The 27,361-nt window shown below is 44.6% G+C and overlaps 2 protein-coding genes across 5 annotated transcripts in view; one reads left to right on the top strand and one right to left on the bottom strand.

Moving 5' to 3' along the window:
- Positions 1 to 27,361, top strand: part of CTNNA2 (catenin alpha 2) — a 1,200,774-nt gene that overhangs the window by 813,124 nt on the left and 360,289 nt on the right. The gene's annotated exons all lie outside the window — the stretch shown is intronic.
- LRRTM1 (leucine rich repeat transmembrane neuronal 1) lies at positions 23,654 to 26,710 on the bottom strand. Of its 2 annotated transcripts, none has more exons than XM_049695787.1 (2): positions 25,915 to 26,710; positions 23,654 to 25,650 (listed from the first exon to the last, which is right to left on the bottom strand). In XM_049695787.1, the coding sequence occupies exon 2, from the start codon at positions 25,589 to 25,591 to the stop codon at positions 24,023 to 24,025; it is 1,569 nt and encodes a 522-aa protein (XP_049551744.1). In that variant the 5' UTR covers positions 25,592 to 25,650; positions 25,915 to 26,710; the 3' UTR covers positions 23,654 to 24,022. The 2 variants fall into 2 exon arrangements, with proteins under 2 accessions (XP_049551744.1, XP_004271670.1); XM_004271622.3 differs by having other exon boundaries at positions 25,919 to 26,710.

Here is a 27,361-nt window from a genome sequence, read left to right as displayed (position 1 = left end):
AGTAAAAATTCTAAATTGTACTGTAGCACTCAAGCAAAACTAATTGGTTAAAGAAAATACATGGTCTTCATCTACATTAAGGCATGTTGTAGAAATATCAGAATTTATTTAATAGCATATATTTTTCCCTCTTTAAAAAAATTAAGAATGGATACTTTAAGTTGTATGTCATAATATTTTCTTCGTTGTGAATTTCATTAGGAGATTTTTTTCTGCAACATCCTTCAGGATGCTGAATACTAACTTGGTAATAGAGGAAAAAAATTTAGGCAATTAATATTGGGATTCTTTTTTAAGGAAAACTATTCTAAGTGTGTACATTTTTAGTATAGCTTATTGGAATTTTTGTTTTTCTAATCCAGGAAAAAGATAATCTTATAATGAGAAATGCTTGGTCATTTGGCTGTTGGTTCTGACACTAATTCTCTGACACAGAGTACTCTGCAGTTCCATTCAATTCTGACATTACCTGGGATTAACGCAGACCCCAAGTTGAGGGCAAACTCCTTCACAAGACCATCTACACTCAGACACCAGCTGCAAGTCTCAGGGCCACCTGCACTTCTGACCAAGTGGCCAAAACATTCTGTGTTCCCACAACTTCCCCAGGTGCAATAATTTCCTAGAAGAACTCACAGTATTCACTGAATGTGCTACACTTAAGATTACAGTTTTATTATGAAGGATATACCTCATGAACAGCCAAATGGAGGAAACGCATAGGACAAGGCCTGGGAAGGGTGGGGACGCAGAGCTTTCATGTCTCTCCTTGTGGGATCGGGGCACATCACTCCCCCAGCACACTGATGTGTTCACCAGCCAGGAAGCTCTTGGTGTCCAGAGTTTTTATTGGGATTTTATTACATAGACATGATTGATTAAGTCATTGGCTATGGGATTGAATTCAATCTCCAGTCCCACTTCTCTCCCTGGAGGTCAAGCTGGTGCAAAGTTCCAACCCTCTAATCATGTGATTGGTCTTTCTCATCACCAGCTCCCATCCTGAAACTATGTGGGAGCCCCACCAGGAGTTGCCTCATTAACAGAATAAAGACACTCCTATTACTAAGGAAAGTCCAAGGGTTTGTGAGGCCCTTAGCCAGAAACCAGGGACAAAGACTAGATATGTTTTTTATTACACCACAGACTTATTTTATAAAAATGTCTCAGATTTGGCTTTTTGAATGGTTATTAAATCAGTTGCAGTAATGTTTTCTAGGTATCTCCTATGTGCTTATCACCAGCCTTGGGAGGAGATGGGGTCACGGAAGTATAAGGCATGGTGCCTACCTAAGGTCTATTTCAGGAGACCAGCTCAACAAGTGAAACACCCTAATACTAAGAATTACCCATGCTGAGCACTTTGCATCTGTGTTCACGTTGTATATCCTCACAGCAGCCTCATAAAGTAGTCCAGAAAGGTAAGTAAAAACACACCATTAGATTCAAGTGCAGGTCTGTCCAATTCCAAGACTATAATTTTCCATCAATCCACATTATAATGTATACTGGAATTGAGTCATATTGAGAGGAAAAGGGCATTGGTGTTGTTAGTACAAGTTCAGAGAAAGGTAGCTCAGCGGGGGTGGGGAGAGTCGGGAGACTTTGCAGAAAATGTTGAACTTCAACAAGGCCTTGAAGAGTTTGTAGAAAATGGATCCCAAGAGGGGAAAGCAGGGTGCCTTCCTGATGAGAAGAACAAAGTGAGTACATGTGAGGCAGAAATAAGTTTGAGATATTCATGGATGGACTAAATTTCTTTCCTTGAATAACTCTGCTTATAGGGAACTCATCTTACCTTGAATGTACCTGTTCCATATTGCATCCCTCCTTTAGTACAAGATTCTTTCTTGCCACCAGCTGAACCTGACATCTTGTCCTCAGAGCTCTCAGTTCTGCCCTCCATAGGACAGTCCCCAGAAGAGTGAAAGTTTCTCTCCTGGCCCTGAGAGTCTGCTTTCCACAGGGTAAACCAACCCAATCCTTACCCACAGTCTTCAGACCGCATGGTTCTGAGATCCTCTGTCACTGAAACTGTTGGAGTTTGGTGGTGGTTAAGAGAGTCTGTTGTGACATCAGAGAGATTGGGATTTGAAGTGCTACCTGCCATTCACTAGATATGGAAGTGAATTAATCTATTGGAATCTCAGTTTCTTCCTCTGTAAAGTGGGGATATTGATAACTTCTTCAGAGATGGTGAAAATTATACAAAATAAGACAGTGCCCCCAATGTAGTAAGTATTCAATTTACATGATCTTTTACTAGGGTACTGTATCTGTTAACATTGGCTGTAAAAAAAAAACAAAGAAACAAAAATCCTTAAATGTAATAACTTGAAATTGAAAAGAAAGAAGTTTATTATTTCATGATTTTGTGTGCTGGCAGCTTGGGCCGGGCTCAGCTTCAGAGTTCTGGCACTCTTGGGTGGGCTCCCTCAGGTGTAGGCCATCTGCTGTTTTTTTTTTGTTGTTGTTGTTGTTTATTGAAGTATAGTTGATTTACAGTGTTGTGTTAATTACTGCTGTACAGCAAAGTAATTCAGTTATATATATGTATATATATATATATACATACATTCTTTTTTTAAACATTTTTTTCCATTATCATAGGCTGTTGAATATAGTTCTCTGTGCTATACGGTAGGACCTTGTTGTTTATTCATTGCCATCTGCTGTTGATTGAAGGTCTCACTCATGTGTCTGGTGGTTGGCTGGCTGCAGGCTGAGGTTCCGGCCAGATGTTCTTGTCATCCATCAGGCCAGCCTGGTCTAGTTCACATGATGAGGGCCTCAGGGTTCCCAGGAGCAGCAAAAGGACATGTCCTATTGTGCAAGTGCTTTTTAAATGTCTCCACTTGTCATGTTTGCTGCTGTCCCATTGGCCCAAGGAAGTCCAGAGTTGGTGTGGAAAAGGAATACCAAAGTCATGGATGAAGAAAGAATTATGGCTAATCGTATTATCTACCCCAGACTAAACTCCTCCTAAAAAAGCATTTTAAAGGCAGTAGTGAAGGATAGATGACTCTGTCAGAGACTGAATTTGTGTTATCTCTTGGCACATTAGTGACTTTGTACTTTACTGTGTGTATATGTGTGTGTGGATGGCTGTGTGTGGGTGGGTGCTTGTGTGCATAAGAGAGAGAGACAAAGATGAAGAGAAGAAGGAGATGGAAAACTTACAGCCAACTGAAATGTCCAACTTGGAAAAAAGATCACTGAATCAAGCAGCCTTGGTAGCCTCATGCCCCACCTGGGCAAGAGGAACAGAGGAAGGCCTTCCAGCTCGGGCCTGCCCACCTCCACTACCTTCTATGTGCTGGTGATGTAATGCAGATCAAGGGTACCAGACTTATTCCAGAGAGTTAGATTTATCTCACTTGTCTCTTCATGCTGCAAATATATGTTGAGTACTATCTCCAGGATAAGTACTGGTTTGAATGCAGCTGACGTTGAATGCTGGCACTGCTACTTTTTCTCCCTGTGATCATAGACACTCCCAGAAGTTCATAGCTTATATGAGCTTCAGCTTTCTTATCAATTTAAGGAAGGCACTAGATTTAGTGATTTTAAAGATATCTTCCAGCTGTAATACTATATAGTTTTACAATGCTATACGATTTCTTTTCTCCCTTTTTTTTGTTTTTTAAATTTATTTATTATATTTGGCTGCGTTGGGTCTTCATTGCTGCGCGCGGGCTTTCTCTAGTTGCGGTGAGTGGGGGCTACTCTTTGTTGCGGTGTGCGGGCTTCTCATTGCGGTGGCTTCTCTTGTTGTGGAGCATGGACTCCAGGCATGCGGGCTTCAATAGTTGCAGCACGCGGGCTCAGTAGTTGTGGCTCGAGGGCTCTAGAGCGCAGGCTCAGTAGTTGTGGCGCACGGGCCCAGCTGCTCCACGGCATGTGGGATCTTCCCGGACCAGGGCTCGAACCCGTGTCCCCTCCATTGGCAGGCGGATTCTTAACCACTGTGCCACCAGGGAAGCCCCTCTCCCTTTTAATATTTACACATCTTTTGTCTTGACTCTTTAGCTCCCAGCTTGTTGCTTTGATGACATCCACCAATGGGTAGAATGGAATACTGACCAAAATAAATTGGATCAATAGAGTCAGTTTCTGTGGAAGGAGGCTTTTCATGGTCCCTTACATCTTGTCACATAAAAGCCTTGTACTTATCCTTGCCCAAGCAAGATACAGTGTTCTATGCACTGAGATTTCTGTGTCATGACCTGGTCTCCTGGGAGATTTGCTTGGTAAAATAGGAAGTTGTCCCAACTTAAGGTAGGGATAAGCTTCCCTTTCTACTTATACCTGTTTTATAATGGAGACATTTGTTAGATTTGGAATAGGAAGAATGGCATTAGCTATGGGATACTGGGCATTTGCTTACCCTCTCTGAATCTCAGTTTTCTCCTCAGTTGAACAGTACCAACCTAAGTATTGATGTTATAAGGAGTAAATGACATAAGATTCTATAAATGCCAAGGTCAGGACCTATCTCTTTGTCTGACTTCAAACAATATTTGTTTTCCTCTCCTCCCTTCACCTCTTTGCAGAGCTGATCAAATGGGATCAGGTTTGCTGGCTGCAGCACTTGTAACTCTATAGTACAACACAGATAATGGATTATGATTACTGGCACCAGTCCATCCTCCAGGAGCCGGGAAGTACCAGAAGGTTTTCAGTGCACAGAGGTACCCAGCTATGTTAGAGGCAGCTCTGGGGATGGACCCAGGTCTGCCTCCAGTCTAGAGCTTTGCCCACTGATACTTTCTGCTCACTTGTCTACTCACTGCCCTGAGGAGGTCAACATATAAGTGGGCCCATACATGTCACCTTAAGTTCTGGAGCCTTAAGTAATGCAGTAGGGCATATACCCTCGATTTGAGCCCTATAGGGATGCGTACATTTAGATAAAATATTGCAGTGCAATCCACTTAGCATACCAGTGGAGTACCTAGCCTTGGCCCTTCTTTAATCTTGTGCCGACCTTCCCCCTCTCTTATTTTTCACCTCTTGAAACAGAGAGCAAAGTTTCACTGGCAAAGGACTCTCAGGTGTTTCTGAAAGGCATTTGGTGAACACACAGTGTTGTTTATTTCCTTTGGTGAGTTGATTTCCCTCCTTTGAAAGGTTTCTTTTTGAAATGCTGCACAGAAACACCATCATTTCTCTTTGCCTTCTCAAGAGAGCCATAAAATGCGATTGGCTATTAGCTGAAATGCAACCTCTTGGCTCCACTGATCCAAGGGGATTTGGGATCCCCAGGGTGACCAGAGATAATTATACACAAGATATATTCAGAAATGTCCCTGAGTGCTCACTCAGGATCTGCATTGTTAAGACAGTGCATTGTCAAGACCCAGGCCATAGTTACAAGCTCATCAGAAATTCAAAGACTAAGTCCATCCAGCATGTTACATGCAAGACTGTTAAGTGATTCACTTCTGGAGGTGAAGTCATTGGAGCTCATAAAAAGGGCAGCTTATGAATCTGTGGAAATCAAGCCTATGTGGTCTTCCAAATCAGGCTTTGGGGATATGAAGGATGAGAGATGGGAATGAGAATCTTATAAGTGGTTTTAATCTGAAATATACAAGTTAACTTTAAGCAGGAGGACTTGAGAGTAAGGGATCTAATCACAGGTGTATGTCATTAAGTTGTTTTAAGAAGTTATTTTCTAAAAAGTGTACACTGGCGTCTATAGGCACAAAGAATCAAAGGGCAAGTAATGAGATAAACTTGTCACATGAGACCTATGCCCAAAAGGAGTAACCTCACAAATGCAACCCCAGAGATGGAACTTCCAAGTGTTTGAGTTGTTTTCAATGAGTATAGTTTGATAGGCTAGGGATGTACCCTCTTTATGGCATTACTTCAATGGGAAGATGTCTAATGAGTCACCACAGATGATGACAGATTGTATAAGCCTTCCCTTTAGCCCCACTGCAGCTGGGGCAGTGGGGAAGTGTGTCCTTGTGCCCTCCTAGAGCCAGAGGGATAGCTAAGTCATGCAGCAGGAAGGTTATTTCTCCAGCCACTGCATATGCTGAGCACTTAATGAGAAGAAAGGATAGAAGGGAGGGGAGAGGAAGGTGAGGGGAAGAAAAGGAAAGAAAGGAGTAAGAAAGAAAGAGAAAGGGAGGAGAGGCAGAGGAGGAGGGAAAGAAAATGGGAGCTGGCCATTAATAATCACTAAGTGATGAATTCTAGGCTACATGCCAGGTATTTGCACTTGCATTATCTCAATTTCCCTGACCATGGCACAATTAGTGTGAGTGGAATAATCTTATCCATGGCCACACAAGTGGAAGGGATTCTGCCTTTCTGCTTCAACAGAAGTTACAGCAAGGGGCATTGCAAATTCACTACCCAAGTTCTTATTGGATGAGTTGAATATCTTAATAAAGAGTTCTATTTGTTAGAAGGAGAGCATGGAGAGTTAACAACTGAATGAAAATAGCAAGGTATCTTCTTGGGGAGTTAAGGAGGCCTAATTCTAGATGGTACAATACTGCCAGGTCTCCTCTACTCCTAAGGTAAAAGTGGTCCCAACTTCAACAGTTCATTCAGTCCTAAGGTGGGCAGTCAAGGAATGAGGTTAACAATTGCAAGGGTGTTAGCAATAGTTTTCAGCTCCAAGCCCTATCCAGAGTAGTTTCTCCAGCTTCTCCTCTCCCACGATCGAGCCTGAACAGCACAGAAGTGGTGGCTGTTTCTCTCTACACTGTTGTGAAACCATCTGTTCCATCATCTCTGATCTTCAATCACCTTCTTCTCATCATCTCTGGGAATCCCTCAAAATACTCACAGAGGCAAAGGAGGATTCAGCCCTGCCCTCCCTGAAAGATATTGTTTTCTCTGGCTCCTTAAGAGATTAGCCTTATGGTTTTAGCTTTTCAAACTTCCTGGTCTATACCCCATTCCATCTAGAATTTTGCTGTACCAGTTAAGATGCTTATGGCTGCAAGTCATAGAAGCACTCACTTTCCAATGACTTGAAAAATGGTTGTTTATTATCTCACACAGCAATACGTCTAGAGGTGTATTCCCCAGGCTAGGCTCTGGGGCACAGTAGTGTCATCAGAGACCCAGTCTCCATCCATTCTTCAGCCCTGTTACCTCGCTTAGTCCTTGTGCTTGCTCATTGCAGGATTTAGAATGGCTCTCCATGAGCCAAAAAAGAGGGCCATTTTCTTCTACATATCACTTTTTTTCTAGGGATAAAATATTACTAAGTTCCCCAGCAGACATCTGTCCTGCTGGTCAGCCACAACCTGGCTTCAAGGAAGCTGGCCAAAGCAGCCTATGACTTTTTTGGCCTTTATCATGGTGACAGACTCTGCCATCATGGACAAAGAAGATGGGGAATGGCTGTTGAATAGATTGCCAGCAGCATCTACCACGCTGGTATCTCTCTTCTTACAATTTTCATTCTCAGACTGGGTCTAGGGACACCGAGGAGGGCATCCAGTGTCATACTCAGAAGTATCCATTCTTCATGACCGTCAACCAGTGCCTCAAGGTCAAGCCCAGGTGTCTCAACTCTCTTACCTCACAGTGATTTTTAGTTTCGTCCAGGGAATTCATGGAGAGACTGATGGTCACTTTTGCTTTTGGTCTTTGTACAAGAGTCATAGTCTAGGGACCCAGTCATCAGTTCTGATATGTTCCTTTATTTTGCCCCAGTGGGCCCACTGGGTACTCATACAAATAGATAAAACTCAGGCAACCCAGGCAGGATTCCCAATGGGAATGCAAGTTAGGGTCTTCTCAGGGAAGTTTATGAGACACTCAAAGTCTGATGTGGAATTAAATGGTCTCCTGACTGATGAGACTCCAAACATGACTTTGTTGAATACCATGACTATCAAGAACGCCAGTAATATTTCAGCCACTCTGTTTGCATGGTGTTATACAGGCATGTCTTGTGTGATAAAAGTCAGTGTAATGGATATAAAATTTACTTTACAACAAGAGTGAAAATATTTCACTTGGCTTTTTGTTTTCTTGTAAAATTGCATCTAATCTACTTGAAGCTTTCTCTCTTACCAGGGAAGTTAACTGTCAATTACTATAAGGATTCTTGTACCATACCAACCTCTCTTGATTATGTGATGGCACTGGAGGCCTTATATTGGTCCAGACTCTCAGGAATGGTGCTCTGATCTTCAGGTCACATGATCTCCACTTCCCTGATCATTGTCCGTGTCCACATGGTTCCTCAAAGGCAGTCAGATCTGCTGTTTCATACCATGCTTGGTCACTGGAGTCTTTTCTGAGGATGGTGCTTGTGACTCAGTCTCCTTAGGAGCCCCCTCATAGCCGCTCCCCTGTAAGATCCTGCCACCTCCTCAGATCCCTGCTGGTTGCAACCATGTCACCCTTCCAATCTCAGAAGACATTCTCTAAAACCTCTCTCTGCCCTGGATGTTACAGTGACCTTTTCAAATACTTCCTTTCGATTAATAATCTCTGAGATGCATCTGCAGAACCTCCCTTCAGGAAGCCTTAGGAAACACTCCCCGGGACTCTATTCTACTTCTAACAGTGAGCACAGGGGAAGGATATCAGAGTGGTTAGTTCTTTTCTCCCTAACTCATCCTGTTAGAAAGAGGATACATTTCCTTATTGAAATGGAACAAAATTAGATTCTAGATTGTTCTGCTGATTAAGTATCTGCTTATAACAAATCCAGTCATGAATTGCAGGTAGGCACCTTGCCAGTGCATTTGGCCCATACCTCCCTTTCATTTGCCTGCCTCCATGCCATTGCACATAGTGGATTGTTCTCTTGAGAGACCCTTTCCTTCCATTCTGCCTGTCAAATCCCCACCCACCTACCTAGACCCAGAACTCTTCTACCTCCCACCCATTTCCTGAATTGGGACACTCCTCTCTTTTTGCTGTGTCCTCAGAACACTTTGATACACCTGTGTTGTAGTATATATCCTTTTCCATCTTTGGTTGTCCTCATATGTGTGGGCATTGTACCTGTCCTGTTGGACTGTAAACCATTTGAGAGCAGAGCCATGTCTTGTTCTCTTTGCTTCCATGGTGCCTAGAAAGAAACTAAATGGAATTAAATGCAAATGAGTTGTCTCCTGACCATGAATAGTGTATAATGGGACACAAAACATATATGCATGGTACATGGTAGTAAGTAAATTAATAATGGAGACAATGAAAAGGAGATATCCTGGAGCAGTCCAGACTGGGAAACATGGCTTCTAAGGTCAGTGAATGTTCTAACACCTTCTGGTGGCGAGAAGGAGAACCATAGTGAGCTGAAGACATCGGGAAAGGTTTCTTAGATATCTTTAGAACCTGAACTGGATGTTTCATCATCATGAAAATTTGAATGACTAGAAAGAAAAGGAGGACATAGAGAAGTCATGGGCATAGGGAGGAAGAGAGAAATGGCTTCAGCATCTGTGGGTTGGATTGGACACATCAGGAATAACCCCTGTTGGTGGCTTATGTTTTCATCAAACCTCACAGCTTATTATGTTATGTGATTCTGTCTAGTGATATTCATAGACTGAATTCCACTCTGTTGCCAATAGCATTGGAAAGAAGATTCACTGTGTACAAAGTCAAAACTGCTTCAGTGGTAATAGATACATCTGGTACCAAAAGTAATGAAAATAATATGAAGAAGATACTGGTGATACTAATCATACTTATTAAGCACTCTCTATGTGCCCAGCATGTGCAAAATGTTTTACGTACATTAACACTACTCCTCCCCAAACAATCAAGGTAGAAATTTTAAACCATCCCTATACTAATAGAGGCTGAGTTGCTTGCCCCTTATCACTCACTGTGTGTATGGTGGAGCTGGGACTCAAATCTAGGTGTATTTTATTCCAAAGCCCAATCATTTTTCATCCTCTAGAGACCTAAAGGCTGAGGACTAAAAGCAAACGCAACAACGAGAACACAAATTTTATCTCATGATATGTGCTTAAACTCACACCTCTGATAGGGTACAAATGTAATCTGTATTAACCAGGTCAAAGTTCAGTGCAATGTAAAGGCATCTCGTTTGCTTAGTGCTTCATCCAGTTTGAGAATACAGCTATGTGGACTTATGCAATTATTTTCTTAATGACTTAATTACTTTCTCACGATTTGATCTTAAAACTCAAACCATCTCCCCCACCAAGCCTGTTTATTTTGGAAACCTAAGAGCTCATTTTCAGGCTTTCACCCCCAGCTGCTGCCCAGGGTCCTCAGTGATAGTTTCCTGAGTGAGGGGTATTTACCTCAAGGTGAGACAAACTGTTGAAACCCCGTGGCCTCCTTAGCACAGGGATTGAAAACCTCTTCACAATCACCACAAATTTATATTTGCTGTTGGAAAATTGCTTTGGGAAATGATGTGGATCAGGAAAGTAAATTTTCTGTCAAGATAAACTTTAGTAGTGAGCAAAGCAAAATTCGGAAAAGAGAAAATATCCCTAGGTGTTCTATCTCATTTTTATTAACATTCTTTAATATTTACCACAGTCATACTCTGTGAGCCAAACTGTCAGTGGAAGCATTGAACTACAGAGAAGATTCAGGAATTTCTCTAGAGAGGATACCTTCAGTCTCATTTTACAAACAGAAGGTGTGGATAACAGATGTGCTTCAAAGAGCTCGCAGTTTTTAAAAGAATTAAGGTGAAAAATAAAATCCCTAAAACCCCACCACACAGATACCAAGAATCTACTGCTTCTGGACCGGCCCAGACTTTTCAGTGTGTTTCCAGAAACTGCTGTTTTGCAGTCTGCACAGACGGTGGAGTGCTTGGACTAGCAAGGGAGGGTAGGCAGCTTGGCAGGACACCAGCTCAGAGCACGATTCTTCTTTTCTTTTACCCGAAGAGCTGAGCCTGGTAAAAAATCAAAACACAAACAGACCCTTTCCCTCTTCCCCATCTGCTTTCACCCCAGTTCTTTGGGGTTGGTATCCCCGGGTAAACCAGTGGAACCCAGCAGGCTGCAGGCTGCCGAATCTGTTGCTGGATTTTGCTGCAGTTCAAGGCTGTTTGGCTGTGGTACCCAGGAATGCTGAGTCTCACCGGCCGACAGATACAGGACCACAGCCAGAGCCTGTGCATGAACACTCAGAACAGCAGCACATGCACTTTTGAGTTTGATGGCAGTGATATGATGCAATACATGATTATAATTGAACCAGGGTGGACTTCCGTTCCCCCTTCTTCCTGAGATCTCAATTTAAATTCTTAGGAGATCTAGCAGGTCTGGAGAGAGGTGCGTGCAGAGAAGGAGGACTGGGGACTGGATCTGTTAACAGAACTGGAAAGAATCATTATATTGGGAGAAAAATAAAGGCAGTCCCCTGTGGCAAGTCTTGAATCGCCTGTGTGAAGGGAGCTTGGTAACCTCCTTAACTAAGTATTCCAGCTGACTTTGCCTAATAGAGATGGTGCTCTCTTTCTTCCCACTTACTGTAGCTGCTAAACCCCAACTTTTCCCTCCATGGAGATAGTTTTTATATTCCTAATATTTAATGTTCTCTTTAAATTAACCTCTTACAGCTACTTCTTAGAATCCATTTCTAGAACCAATTGTTCCTAATGCCTTTCAATGCTCCTCTAGTCTGTTTGTATAAATACAACGTGTAACTATACCTTGGTGACACGGGCTGGGAACTACTATTACTTGAGACCTTACTGTCAGCTAGCACTGTGGTTGACTCAGTATATGTGATCCCTGATAATCTTCCCAAGAACCTGCAAGGCAGCCATCAGTGTGTCCATTTTAGAGATGTGAAGGCCACAGTTCTTAAAGCTCAAATGATGACCTGCCCAAAGGCCATTAGACTCAAGTGGGTCAGACTCTGCTCCACGTTGAGGGGCAAAGTCAAGTGAAGGGAGTGCTTCCCTTAAGAAGCAAACAGTCTAGTTGTTGCTTCCCTGCTACATATGCTCTCTCTCGAGAGGATTCATGAGGGACTTAATTCAGAGCAGTGACTAATAGCAGGAATTCCACTCCCTGTGGAGGGGAGTTTGAAGCATGTGGCCCTCTAAAGTCACACTGTGGGTGGCCACCCATATGTCACCACCCTCCTCCGTCCACTGCTGTAAGTCTTTGCATGATACTACGTAGCTTCTAAAGTTGTCACTTACATTCTCTCCTTTGATCCTTACCAGATCCTTGTGAGACAGGCTGAGCAGAGATTAGTTTCTGAATTTCATACATAAGGGAATTGAAGTCTGCAGAGGAGGTGATATATCTGTCAGTAAGTGACAGAGCCAGGACCAGGGCTCAGTCTATTAATTCCATCCCAACAGTTTTTTTTCTAACACATCATGAAACTTCCAAGTAAAAACAGCTCTGGGAGATGCTGAGTGTAGGACGGACTGATAAGATCAAATTCCACAAATGAAACTTTGGCTGTTCAAATAACCTCTGAATTCCAGGTTTCAATATCGAAGAACCCAGACCTCCTTTGACCTTCTCAAAATCTCAGTTGGTGACCTGCCATGATGCTTTAATTTTTTGTGATTTTTGTCTCTTCCCCATGTTAATCACTATCTATCTCAGCATTTCTCAAACTTCTTTTTTCATTATCTCCCTCCAAGAGATTTTTTTGGACCTTTTTTTCCCAATTGTCCCCTCACTTTGAAATTTTAATACCACAGATATATTGTGTATCTGTTTATATACTGTCTACCATATGTATATGTGTACTTTATACATAAAACTAGTAAGATTTTGTTCATCCCCTTAAGAGCCAATTTTTACTCCTTGGGTTCAGTATTACCCCTGTTGAGAATGCATTCCATAGCTCAAAACTATGAATTCAGTAAAAAAAAAAAATTTTTTAAAAGAAGGAGGAGGAAAGAAGAAAGAAAGGAAGGAAGGGAAGGAAGAGAGAAAACAAACAACAAACAATAAAACAAGTTAGCAAAGACACAAAATACTAAACTGAAAGTGGTCCTCAATTTCCCAATAGTTACAGCTTTTCCTGGTAGTATAGAGGCTTGTGTTGGGGTTTCATTGTGGCCAAAGTCTTTCCAAAATGCCCATCCAAAGCCGGTGCAGAGCATTCTTTAGTCATTCTGTGAGCAAATAACAAGGAACAGGCTGGGGCTTGGAACAGAATTACCTTTCAGGAACTAATTCCCTCGGAGCAAAATAGAGCATTTCCTCTGACCAAACATAATCTCTGTTTGTGGTGTTGGGCAGGTCTCTAAGGAGGAGTGGAAGCTTCCCTTGGGGCACGTCTAATGAATTCATAACTTTACCTATTGATAAGCAACAGCAGTGGAGAATATATTGGAAATCACCCCTGCTTTCCTCCACACCCTGCCTACCAGATCAGAGAACTAAAAAAACTGCCCAAAATTACTACTGCAGATGAGAAAGGAAAAGCCAGGCAGGTGGCACTGACTTGCCCAAAGGCCAGCAGCCAAGTGACAAAGCTGGAACTTGGACTCTGCCTCATAACACATGAGCTCCTCTCCCAGAAGAGCGTCCACCTCAGACGTGTTCTCCTTTTGTTACACTTGCTTGAGCAGCATCAAACTGCGGCTGTTAGTACACAGAGAAAAAAACATCTTTAAATAAACACCAGCAAGTCTGTTACAGCTGAAGATGTATACTTAGTGTCTCGGGGGCCAGTGTGATTTAATATTGCCGATATTAAATAAAAGTTTGGGAGCTGGGTAACAATCGCAAGCTGTGTAGTCTCTTTCCACCTTCAGGAATTGACTACAGAGAGCAAACAGCTCCGATGTGAAAGTGAGTTTTGCTGTATTGCCAAAGACCCACACAAATGATGCTTCCTTGAGCTGGCCGCCAGGCTTTGGTATGTGTGAAGGTAGAAGGCGGGGCCACAGCTGCATGGGTACATAGATGTCAGACACACACACGCATATTCCAGTGATGGGCTACATTCACCAGGACTGTCTGATCTCAGTGGCAAATCCAATTCAATTAAGAACCAGAAAAATGTCAAACGTGGGTATCAAGGCTAAGGCCTGAGCCACTTGCAAAGCTATAAAGGAAGAAACGTGTCTCTCTACCCTCAGACTTCACACTCTACCTCCTTAACTTCTCCTTCCAGACCCAGTGCTTTCAGGATCTCAGATTTTTGGGTAGTACCCTATCACAGAAGAAAATGGGGGTAACATGGCTTTGCAGCCCTGTTGGACTCAGCACCCCTGCCGGCTGTGTGACCTTGTTTTATTTATCTTTCATTATCTTTTATTAAAGCAAACCAAAGCCCCACTTATCTAGTACCTACCATGTACCAGGCACCCACTTTACAAAGAATATCTCATTTAATTCTCAATAATAACTTATTTAATTCTCCTAATAACCCTATCTCCATTATAGTTGAAGGAATTGAGTATCAGAAAGGTTAAGTAACTTGCCAAAGTCACTCAGCCAGAAGTAAACCCAAGCACTGTGTCTCCAGAATCAATGTTTGACCCCCCCCCACCACTAAGGTAAGTGACCTTGGGCAAGTCATTGAACCTCTCTAAACCTTAGTTTACCTGTCTGTAAAGTGAGAATATTAATACTCCTCTGGACAAGGAAGGATAAAGGTTTGTTGCAGGGTTTAAATGAGAAAGTGTTAAGGATTTAGCAGGTTGCCAGGCACCTTGTAAATACACTGTGTAATAAACATGTCCATTGCAGGGCGGGGGTGGTGTTGTTTGCCTTTCGTAAATGGATCAGGTTGAAGTGGAGGCCTCTCCTCCACACACCCATGATGAGTCTGGTGGACCTAGACTCTTACCACAGTCTTCTTGCTAATGCCTCACCTTCAAGTTAAATTGGTCTATTGTTCACTCAACAAACATTTCCTTAATCCCTGAACAAGAAATGTTGTGTCACTTTGATTGAATGAGTTGACGAATTCAATGAGAACTAAAAAACCTGAGTGATGTGTTTACCTTTAGTTGCAGTTCAGTGATAACATGATTCCTTCTCTTCTTCCTTACGGTATGTTTGTTCTTTTCTCTTTGCACCTTTATGATTTTTGAAATAGTGTACAAAAAAGGATAAATAAGAGAAATTGAGATAAAAATGACCTGGCAAAAGAGTGAGGCTGAATTCCAAGAAAGACCATTACTTTTAGAATAAAACCCATGCACACACACACAGACACAGTTGCAGGGAAGTATAGATTTCACAGCAAATGCAATCACTATGGAGCAGACAGTGAGACAAAATCACAGAGTGTGTGGTTGTCCTGCAGCTGAGGGACAAATGACAAGATTGCCTTGGCCAGCCAAAGACAGATTGTTGCATTATTCCATTAATTGTGTGTAGCTTGGCTTTTCCAGACCTTTCTGTGGCAGACTAATCCAGCTCTCACTTGCCACTGACTGAGCCATCTCACTTTTATCCAAGTCTGCCTAGAATATCTCTGAGATAGAGGTCCCTGCCACACATAGTTTGCAATATTGAGAACTCTTAACTGAAGATAAACACACTGATGGTGAACATTTAGTAATACATGATTTCTAAAGAGGACATTGGTTTAAGGAGATAAAATATGCTGGAAGATTCAGTCTTTATCCTGGCTTTATTTTAAGTCCCATAAACTGTTGGCAGATCTGAGCTTACATATGAGCAATTGCCTGTGTTGTTTCATTTGAGAGGAACAAGGAAGGATCTCCTCTCCAAATATACATCACCCAGGTGTTTCAGTACCTTCAATTCTAGCATTAGAACAATTTCCTTAGGTTATTCCCCCAAAAGATCTATTTTAAACTGCAAGAATTTCTGGGCAAAATAGGTATCAAGATCCATCCATCCATTTTCTACTAGCATTTAGTTTTCACATCCTTTAAAGAGTTGCTGGTAAAGAAGTTGATGGCAGTAGGCTGAATGGAAAGGGAACATTTTGATGTTCGCTATTTGGGAAGCGTTGGCATGTATTTGGAAGTCTCTGAGGCATCATGGAGGCTCCTGTGGAAATGAGAAGAGTATCAGGCTTGGGAGGGGGCTTGAGGGGGGCACCAAATGGGCAGTAGTGAGACTGTGATGCCAAATTTTGTCATTGCCAGACTCTGGCTGGTGAGGGAGAAGGTATAGGAGTATGAGTGCAATGTGTTCTCCAGGACTCCTGCTGGAAGACTTACTGAGGTTTGTACTTTGAGCAAGGCCAGCCATGTCTCATCGCAACCAATCAGAGAAGGAAAGGGAAATGACGGAGGAGGACACAGAATTTAGAAGACGCAGTTCCAGGTGCTAGGCCTTGACCTTCGGCAAGCTACTTAACCTCTTCTGATCTGAGTCTTCTTGTCTAAAAGATGGGACAAGTTTGTGTCTGCCTTTTGTGATTGTTGGGAGAATTAAAGTAAATAAAATAATTGTAAAGAATACTTAGTAAACTATAGAACACTCAGAAACAAATGACAAGCCCATGTATGCTTGTACATCTTTCTCACAAAATCAGCCCCACCTGGAGGAGTCAGTGAGGCTGGGGCCTCCTCACTTAACGCTGACCCCCATCCACCAGCCCACCATGCTTTCTTAAAGAGCTGCAGTCTGACTTGTGGATCTTACAGATTGCTGAGCTACAAATGTGGCGATACTTGTGACCCTCTAGCTCAGTGTTTCCCAAATTTGACTGAACTTTGCAATCACCTGGGAAGTTTTAAAACATAACCTCACCAAAGCCACGCTCCAGATCAATTAAATCCACATCTCTGTGGGAGGGACCCAGGCATCAATATTTGTTAAAGCTCCCAAGTGCTTTCAATGTGCAGCCAGGGTGGAGAAGCATTTTCCTAGCTGAGCAAAAGAAAGAAGGATGCAACTAGAAAATTATCTTTTTTCTCATAAAGCAGAGAGAAAAATGGCTTCCCAACATGACATTGATAAGAAGCCAATAGCCAACCTGGTAGAGCAGAGTCAGGAAAGAAACGATTAAAAAGGGTTGTGGAGTAGAGTTGGTGTATCACAGCCGCTCCCGATGATTATTCGATCAATATAAAGCACAAATCTTGAAACTCTCTCCCCTCTTGCTCTCTTTTTTTCCTCTCTCTTCCCTTCTCCCCCCACCTTCCAACCTTGACTTTTACTTTTCCCACCTCTCCCTTTCTCCATCCCTCCCCCTTGCTCTCATTTTACTAAAGGGCTCTGAACCCCTAGTTTTCATTGTAGCCACTTACTCAGATCTACTAAGTTATTTCAGGAGTCCTGTGCAAACGTTTGCCTGTACTTCTTCCCTGCCCCCACCCTCCACCGCAGTGACTTCTTCAGCCTTTTTACTGGTCCTGCTTCATGACAGTTCCCTGTGTCTCCCCATCTCACGTGTGGGTGAGTGTGAGTGTGTGTCCTCTCTAGGGTTTCCTTTCATCTTCCTGCACGTTCTAAAAACCCCATTTTCCATTCACACTTGCCCGTGCTTTCTCATCTGTTTTCCAGCATACCCACATCCCTCTCTGAAGCCCTGGTCTCTTTGTGAATTTTTATCTACCATTACACGTTCACATGCAGTCAAGCCTGATGAATCAGAATATTTGGGGAATGGGAATTCAGGGGAATTTTAATTTTCTGGTTAAGTGGCACTAGCTTGAAACCACTTTTGTTTTATTGTCGGGGAAAATGATGAAATAGAAGCCTAGAACCCGAAGGGTCCTTAGGGAATACCTGGATGAACCCTCCCAAAGGCAAAGAGAGAGAGGCTGTCTGCAGTTAGGATGACTACCAGTTGGACCCAAGGCCTGTGAGTACCAGCTCCAGGTCTAAAGACCATCTCTCCTGACTTCAAGACCGGGGTTCTTTCAGAGCACACTCTCGACATAGCCTGCAGAATTGTTGATTAACCAGGACCGATCAAAAGTAAGTTGCATTTTTGAAGTGAACTCTCTAGTTCTCTCCTAATGTCATAGGCCCATAAACTTCACTCATCAATGTGGTCTGCCTGGCCCCAAATGCCTTTCAGTTTGTGATGCCTGCATCTCTAGACCATCCTGCTGCTAAGGTCTGAAATCATGGCCCTGATTAATATGTCCACCACTCACTAGACTAAGCAGATTGATTTTTATTTTGGCTGCACCACATGGTCTATGGGATCTTAGTTCCCCAACCAGGGATCAAACCCACGCCCCCTGAGTTGGAAGTGCGGAGTCTTAACCACTGGACCTCCAGGGAAGTCCCAGCACGTTGATTTTTCAAATGAAAGCCCATTCCCACCTTGGAGACATTCCAGGCTTGGCTGGAGAAGGGGAAAAGCCCAGACATCAGAACACCTACTGAAAGGAATATCAAGTTTCTCATTTTCCTTCTTGTTAATTAAATATCCATTGTTAACTCAATTTTTTTTTCTGTTTCCTAAATGAGGTATTGCCAGAGAAAAAGTGGGTCAGTGGAGGGCTCTGACGGGTTTTGTCCCAGTTAATTTAAGTTTTGCCATATGTTGTTTGAGAAGCGTGTGCTAGCTACAGGTCCTCGCGCCGATTAGCAGCCAACCTGAGGGGTTTTCTTTAGACTTCCAATTCTCTTGCAAGAGAGGAAGGTTAGAAGGCAACAGAGCTGGGTGAACGAATCCAAGCAAAGCTGGAACGCAGCTTGTTGGTGTCAATGGCCTCATTACTCTATACCAGGGAGCAGAGTTTCTGAAACTCGGCACCCTTGACATTTTAGGGTAGATGATTCCTTGTTGAGGGGGCCTTCCTGTACATTGTGGGGTGCTCAGCAGGATCCATGACCTCTACTCACTGGATGCTGGTAGCATCCCACCCCCAAGCATGAAAATCACAAATGTTTCTGGACATTACATTGATTGGGTAGCAGATTTGCCCCTGGTTGAGACCCACCACCATAGAGACATAGCCCATTTAATGACCAAGAGGGGTCATTAAATAAATCCTCAACAGTAATATATGAATACCTGGAAGACCTTAGTCTCTCTGAGTCCAAAATCCTCTGGTTAGTGGTTGGACTGGATGATTAACCGAACTTTGAGCCCCTGGAAGCCTGTGAGAGGTCTCCTCTGTTGGCAGAGTCCTGCATGACCCGATTACCAGAGGCCAGAGCAAACAAAGTCATGATGAAAATTCCTGGATTCAAGCATTGCACCCATGTCACCCACCAAGAATATGGTGAGCATGTACCCTTAGCCCAGGCTAGTCCTAGGGTCTTTGCTGGTTAGAGCAGTGGAGGAGGCAACCATTCAAGGAAATTAGAAACAGGGTATAGTTAAAAGGACACCAGACTGAATGCCCTGTGCTTCCAATTACTAGCTGTACAAAAACACTCAACCTCTCTAAGCCTCAGGTTCCTCATGTAAAGATAAGGTCTAGATAAAGGCTCACATACCAAGTAACCATTCAATAAATGTATTTTCTCCATCTCATTTACAACCCTGACTAAGCCTTAAGGACGTAATAGCCAGGCTTTTGCTTTGAGCAAAAAACTGTAAACTGTGTCCAGCTGAGGAAGGCCAGGAGATGGGGCCCAGTCACAGGAGGAAGAATTCTGCCTGCAGGATCCCTGGAAAAAAATTTGAGTAGAGCAATTTTTAATGGAGAAATGTTTTGTAACCCTGAGGTGGAACTCCTTAGTTAGGTGCATGCTCTGTAAAGAATGCTTTGCTGGCTCTTACCACTAGGTAGCAGGCATACACCCTTCTATGGAATGAGGAGCTCAGAAGATCCCCAGCCTGCAGAGCCTCTACCACTCATCAACTAATGCCTGAAAATACCATCAGCCACCTCAGTCCTTTACACCTTGTGATTGATTTTATCAGATCCTTTTGTGAGTAAAAGTTTGATCATGGAAGAAGAAAGCAGGAGGATAATTAATGCTGGAGGGATTAGTTATATAATATGATCATGTGTATGTTGTTATACGTGTGGTTATATATATATATATACATACATACATGACAATGTAGTATGTGTGACTATTACGTGTCATTTTATGTCATTTACGTATATGTATGTATGTGTATATCCCTAAACTTCTCCCAAAATATATTTCAGGAGCCTAATAGTCATATTCCAATTAACTCCTTGCTATTCGATATTCCATCCATGGCAAGCCCAAATCAACCAACATGACCACCTATCTAGAGGATATAATTGATGCTTATTTTGACTACCCTGAAACCTTATAATACCCATTCTCCAAAGCATAAAAATTCTGGCCTCTTGATAATGTTCTCTGTGAGAAGGGTATCTGATGCCTTTCATGATCCCAGGATGTGTGATCCACCAGTGCTTCCTTCTACACGGCTGCACCAGACAGAATAAGTGCCGAACTTGCTGACAAGTCGATTAATGTAACCCAGCAACACAGGAGGCCCCTAAGCCCTCCAGTGATCTGTGTGCAGTTGCTCAGGAAACTTGAGAGAAATAACAGGTAGTGTCTGCCCCTCTAATGACTTACACGTACTCATAAATGTGTGGTTGATGCTAAGTCATACCAAATGTCTCCTTCCTGAAGGCAGGGGAAAAAAGGTAAGGCACTCTTAGACTTTGAAGAGCTTGAGAGAATATTAAACATGAATTTTAAAAGTTTCCTTTTACTGGAATAACCTTTTCTTTATGACGGCAACTTTGCAGTCTTGAGAGCCTGGGCTGGCTGGTGGTCTCAACTATCAGGGCTGGAGTCTGAGCCCCAGGGGCTGCGTTTCCTCAGAGTGAAGGCCAAAGGATGGGTTTCATTTAACCTGCTCACTCTGGTACCACCTAAAAAAAAAAAAAAAACTATTGGGGCTAAGACTGGTCTGAGAGTGTCATTTGAAAGGACTTTTTTTTCTATATAAATATTTGAGAAACCGCTATACTAGGGCTGAACTTTAATCAGCTGGGAAGGTACTGCAAATGGAGGGTGAATCCATCACAATGCCCAGGAAGAGACAATGCCCAGGTCTTAAATTCCTTCCAGACAGCACAGGACAAGGAGATCAGCACCCTCTGAGGGAAGAACAACAACAAAAAGGGTGCTACACCTTTAAAAAATCAGATTGTCTTTTAAATGCTCAGTAGTTTCCTTAGAGGGGGTCAGACAGAACAAGTTTCTTGAAGCTTAAAGATCAATTAATTTAAGAAAGAAAAGATTTCAAGTGTCATAAAACCTTACTTAAATCTACCAATTTCCCTCATTCTTGCCTTCCCCCACCTGCTGCCATTCTCCAAAGCAAGAGGTGCAGGAGCATGAAATGATGTGAGCTAAATTTCTGTTTGTGTAGGAAACATATTTCCTTGCCTATAAAGGCACACAGCACAGAGACAGTCAGACACACACACACACACACACACACACAAACAAATTAAGAACACAGTATTCATGACCATCATTTGTTCTCCAGGTCTCAGGTTACAGAGTCCTGTTTACAATAGTATTTCATTAGATTTACTCGGACTTCAGATCTTCTACATATGTGGTTTTTAGTCATACGGTGGGTAGGGGTGGCAGCAGCAAATACCAAAGCATGATTATTCTCTAGCTTTTTCTCATGGCCACATTTACAAAAGAAGAATAAAGAGGGAAAAAGTCTTAGAGATAGGAGAGAAATTCTCCAGTTTCCAATATCCATATTTCTAGGGGGTAGGGTGGATCTGTGCTTCTGATGTTTGCCAATAAGGTTTTGCTTCTGGAAGCTTTCCCTGTAAGCACACCAACACCGCCCTTAATGCACCAAGCCAGAGCAGCTTTTGGCACTGGATTTCAGGAACCTTCCTAGGAGCACATCAAATCCATGGAATCCAAGGATTGAATTGAATCCTTCAGTTGCACAATTGGGGGATTTTTTCTTTTTTTCCAGAAAAGGTCTTTTGTCTCCTAGAGGAGGTCTCTTTATTGAGGTTTCATTATAGATGTTCCTGCAGTCCCTGCCCTCCAAGTGAGATGCTGTTTACAATGGCATTCCCAAATGATCATTCTTAGACTAAATCCAAAACCCCCTCAAAGTTATCAAAGCGTCTCTCTTCTAGAACATTACTAGTTTAAATGGGTGTTGCGTGCATGGTATGTGTCATAAAGTCATGTTTTAATTATAAACAAAATAAGATGAAGTTTCCTGGTCAGAGAAAATGAGATTATGGGGGGGGTGGTGCGCACGCGCGCGCACGCACGCCCACGCGCACCCACGCGTCTGTGCGTGTGTAAGAAGCTCTCCACCAAGGCTTAACATCTTAGAGACATTTGCAAAATATTTCTCTTGAAAGAACCTCTTAGAAGCAGTATTTTTAGGCATACTGGGTTCTCCATTGGTAGAAGAGAAATCTACTAACAACCCTCAGATTAAGTAAACCTCCTGGTGATGCCATTCTGCATTTCAAACAACTGATTGTGCCTTTTTAGGTAGGTGGCCGGAGGCATTTGCATTTTGGGAGAGGGTGGTGTATGTTTTCTCCCGCCATCCCTCTTCCTGTTATTCAGACTTGGCTCTCCCTCCCAAAAGAAAAGGAAAAAAGAAAGATGCCAGTCTGTAAGATCATTCAGAGGGGTGAGCACCTGAGTTTGAGAAAAACTTCTGGACATGGACAACATTAGCTCACCAGCTGTCACTCATGACAGTTTATTTCAATCACACATTTGCTTAAATTGCTAGCTAGTGAAAGACCATCACACATACTCCTCCCCTGTCCCTTCCCCACATCGCCACCTGCTACCACTCTTGAATTTAGTTCAATAAACAACCCACACCTCTGTGGACCTGGAAACCTATGAGGTTGGGAAGGGGAAATCACTGACCCCAACACAGAAAAAAACTAAGACAACACAGGAAAGCAGGCATCACACAACAGGGCAATCTGAAGGGAGGCAGCTTTTCTGTCCTGGGTTAACAAATTATTCCTGTTTCAGTAACATTGGAACATAGGATCAAAAGCTCATTTTCCCCATCCCACCGCACCCCCATCACTTCTGTATCCCGTCTGCCCCTAAAGTCTCCTGCTACAAGCAGCACCCAGGGAGGAGTTCAGCCCAGGGTAGGATTTTCCCACTGTTCCCCAGAGCAACTAGGAATGTGCTGTCACTGCTGAGAGCCTCAGCTTGCTGCAGTCTTACCAATATGCTCCAGAAAGCACAGTTTTCATCACCGAACATTTGTATTCCGCCTTATTTCCCTGAGTCAGACCACAGAGAGCAGGAGATGAGGGTCTTTCACTTGAGAGAGTATGGAAAAGGGAACAAATGCTACTAAGTCTGGTGAATCAAAGGCGTAGGAGAATAGTGAACCAGTGGCATTTGGGGGTGAGATTTTGAATCGATTTGAAAGATGCTTGTATTAAGTGCAAAAATGTTTCCTGCTCATAAGAAAAACTGTGTGGCACTGCCTTTTAAAAAGCATTTGCAATGATCTCTGCCTTAAAGGCTGAGCAAGGATGCTCAGTCCTCAGTCTGCCTTTCAATTGCTTTGAAGTGGCTAGATTGCACTGCACCCCCCACCCCCAAATATAATATAAAGGGTCTTGTTTTTTTCAGTCCTTAATCATGTGGGGTACATCCACCTGATAAGCTGTTTGTCCTTCTTAATGTTTCAAAATGAGCCTGGCTACTTCTGAATTTCTGGATTTTCCCTGTGGCCACTAGATCACCCCTACACACACACACACACACACACACACACACACACACACACACATACACACACGGTGGGGGGAGGAAATTCTAACTGTTGCTTCACTCTTAACCAGGTAACAATTCATTTAGGTTACACCAGTCTGTAAAAACTGTAAATGCTATTTTATTTTAAACATTTTAAGTTTACAAAAAAAAATCAATGATTGGTACCTTTTTACACTCTCAGATTCCTGAATATGGACAGATCTTCAAAGGGAGGAAGGAGTTCTCATATGAAATTTAAGATAGACTGTCCTGAAGGTTGTGGGGTGGGGTTTTGTTGTGTTTTATCTCGTTTTTGTTTTTAAGACACAATAAAGCTAAAATGTCAAGTCTCTGGGAGAGATCCCCTTGCGGTTTCAGTCAAGGAGCATATCAGAGCACGGACAGGAGACCCCAGCCTGGTGCTTGCCGGCCCGCCCCGGCTGTCCAGGCATATTTGGTAGCGCACGGGTTGGGAGCCACTGGGACAATCACACCTCGCATTCCCTGGCGGGCTGCTGGTGGCAGGTACACGAGCCATACTCGTTGATGATGACCAGGGCTCCCTCAATGTGGTTCGGTTTGTAATCAACGTAGTATTCCTGGGCAGACATGGCAGCCATCTGATGCATGGTCTGTTTCTGCTTTTGCTTCCTGCGCTGCGTCACAAAGCACTGTCTGAGCTGCCTGAGACTGGCTGGGAAGCACTTCCAAGAGACATAGAGCACCAGGACCACGATGAGGAAGGAGAAAATGAGGGCCATGGTACCGGTGACCACCTTGTGAATCTGCACAGCGTTCTCGGCGTGTTCGCCGCCGGGGAGGGCCACGGTAGCCAGCTCAGGCGTGCTGTCGGGCTGCCCCTCCCTGCCGTCAGCGAGAGTGGTGGCCGGGCCGGCGGGGGATCCCAGGTCGCTGCGGTTGGTGACGGCGGAGAGCAGGTGGCCGCTGGTGGGCTCGGCCCCCTCCTCACACAGGTGGAAAGCGTACACTGCGTCCAGGACGTCCTCGCCCTGTGCGTACTCGGGGCTGGCGCACTGCAAGTTGCCATCGTAGCGCCCCTGAAAGTTGCTGAGCCACGAAGCCAGGGCGCACACGTTGCGCCCACAGTCCCAGAGGTTCCCGGCCAGGGTGACGCTCGTCAGCGACTTCCAGGAGTTGAGGATACGGGGCTCGATGTAGGTGAGACGGTTGGAGTCCAGCTGCAGGGACTGGAGGTGTGGCACGGTCTCGAACACATGGGGCTCCATGTACTCGATCTCGTTGCCCGACAGGTCCATTTTCTCCAGGTTCCATACCCAGTCCAGCGAGCTGACCACAATGGCCACCTTGTTCCTCCTCAGGCAGAGCGAGTGCAGGGAGATGAGGCGGGGGAAGTGGGCAAAGTTCACCTTGACCAAGTCGTTGTGCTCCAGGTGCAGCTCGGTGAGCTTGAACAAGCCGGCGAAAGAGTTGCGCGCCAGACTCTTGAGCTGATTGTATCCGATGTCGAGAAACTTGAGGCTGCGGCAGTCCTGGAAGATGCGCACGGGCACGAACTGGATGGCGTTGGCCCGCATGTGCAGCGTGGTGAGCTTCCGCAGCCCGTGGAAGAGATCGGGCGCGAGCGCCTGCAGCTTGTTGTACGAGAGGTCCACGCTGCGCAGGTTGGGCATGGGCCGGAAGGTGGTGTTGGCCAGTTGGGTGATCTGGTTGGAACTCAGTGTGAGTTCCTTAACTCGGCGCAGTTTCTGAAAGGCGTCCCCCTGCACCGAGCAGATGTGATTGTGATCCAGATAGAGCCACGTGAGCTGCATTAACCCCGTGAACTGGCCGGCGCGCAGCTCCGAGAGGCTGTTGTAGCGCAGGGACAAGCCCAGCAGGCCGGACAGGTTGTGGGGCGCCTCGGTGAGGTTGAGCGCCTCGCAGTACAGCAGCCGCCCCTCGCACCGGCACAGCTGCGGGCACCCGCTGGGGGCGGCGGGCAGCATCTGAAAGCAGGCCCCCAGCAAACACAAGACCACCCCCGAGGGCCTCCTCAGCAGCCAGTATAGACAGAGACCGAGCAGCAGGAAATCCATTAGCGAGAATCTTTCCAGAGAGGCTGGAGAATGTCCATTGGAAGCGCTCGGTCAGAAATCTACATCATATTTTATTCCGAGGGAGGGGGAGCGGGGGAGGGGGAGAAAAGGGCAAAAATCAAATAAATACATTGAAATAAAGCAGGACCCCCCCTCCCCAAAGCCACACGTTCACCTCTAAGCATGCAGAAAGCTGGGCAGCATAGAAAGTTCACAGCCACGTAAAGATCAAAGAGATGGTGATTTGGTCCATGTTAGATGCTGCAGCAAAGGGAGGAAAAAAAAAAATCTTCGGGAAAGAATTTAATTAAAAAGTGTCTTACCCACCCTTTTCCAGAGAGTGACAACCTCCATTCAGCTGCTCCCTTTGTGTGCAGGCTAATTATATGCAGGGCGAGAGAAGACCCCTCTGTGTTTCCGAGGCAGCCCCGGTCCGCGGCCGGCGGATCTGGCAGGCGCACAATGTCTCACTTTGCTGCTCCGCTCGGGGCTGCAAGGGCGGCCGGCGAGGCGGGGAGGCGACTTCTAGGACCCGCAAGTTTCCCAACTGCGTGCGGGAGCCGGGGCTTCGCCTTCCTGCCGCTGTCCTTTCCCTCTGCAGTTCGGACTGTGACGTTGTGGGGAAAAAAAACCTCCAAACTCGGGGCTCGCGACTCCCCAGGATTTGACAGTCTGGTTAATGTCCGTCATTGGAAAGGACCACTGACCGGCGCCACCTTTTGCTCCGCGGAGACAGCCTGCCATTCGCGCCCGGGGCGGCTGCGGAGAGCGGGCTCGCTCATGCTTTGCGGGCGGCGGGGAGGTGCGGGCGGCGGGCGGCTCGGGTGGCGACGCTGGGAGCGGGGAGCGGCGCCCGGCGCCCGGGCTCCTTCCCTCCGCCAGGCAGTGTGAGGCGCGAGCTTGCACCGGCACCTACTGCTCACTGAGTGTCGTAAGCTGCTCACGATTGTGCGTCTTCCCGGAGCACCTCAGACATGGGCAGATTGAAAAGGGGTGGGCAGAAAACCAACATTCTCCAGAGCCACTAAAGTAATATATGTTCTTTGATGAAATGGAAATAACTTTCAGCTTTTTGGTCCATATTTCCAAAAAGAAAAAAAAAAAAAAAAAGGAGGGGGGATGGAGGTTTGGAAAAGCATCATCAACGACAAGAGATTTCCAAGTGGGAGACTGAAATATTCTGTTCCGCCCTCCCCTTCCCTTCAGGGAACGTTCCCCCCTCCCCCTTTAAAGCTGTCTACGTGTAAGAGATACGTAGGAATCTGTAGAGAAATCAACATTTGGTCCTTTGCTTTAGAAAAGCAACTTGAGAGAAGCTAGAGGAAAGCAATGATTGTGGGGATTTGGCTGAGATTTTTCTTTTTTCCCTTGCGGGCACTGGAGTTCTGCAGTCAGCCAGCAATTTTAGGTGGTGGGTGGGGGAATGCTTTCCAAACTCAGCGGATTTGGAAAGCCATCCTGGTCCTGGCGGTAGACCTAGAGTGGCAGAAACCTATGTCTGTGTACAGGGAGTTTTTCTTGCCCGAGATCCCTCTGGGGCTTCACCAGTCTCCATAGATGTCTGTGGGGTCCCGGGTGGATTAAAGAAAGATTCTAATGTCTGATACCGGGAGGGCTGACCCTGATGTGCTACTCATGGTGATTACAGAACCCTGCAGTACACTCCGCTCCAGGAGAATGTGCGAGAGGATGAGAGAAGGGGTAGTTTAAACCCTCATGAAGCCTACCCCTTTCTATATATACACCCAGTACTTAATCTTTGAGACTGTT

The sequence above is a fragment of the Orcinus orca genome, chromosome 13 (genome assembly GCF_937001465.1).
Source record: "Orcinus orca chromosome 13, mOrcOrc1.1, whole genome shotgun sequence".
Classification (NCBI taxonomy): domain Eukaryota; kingdom Metazoa; phylum Chordata; class Mammalia; order Artiodactyla; family Delphinidae; genus Orcinus; species Orcinus orca.
This window is presented reverse-complemented; position numbering and strand designations above follow the sequence as displayed.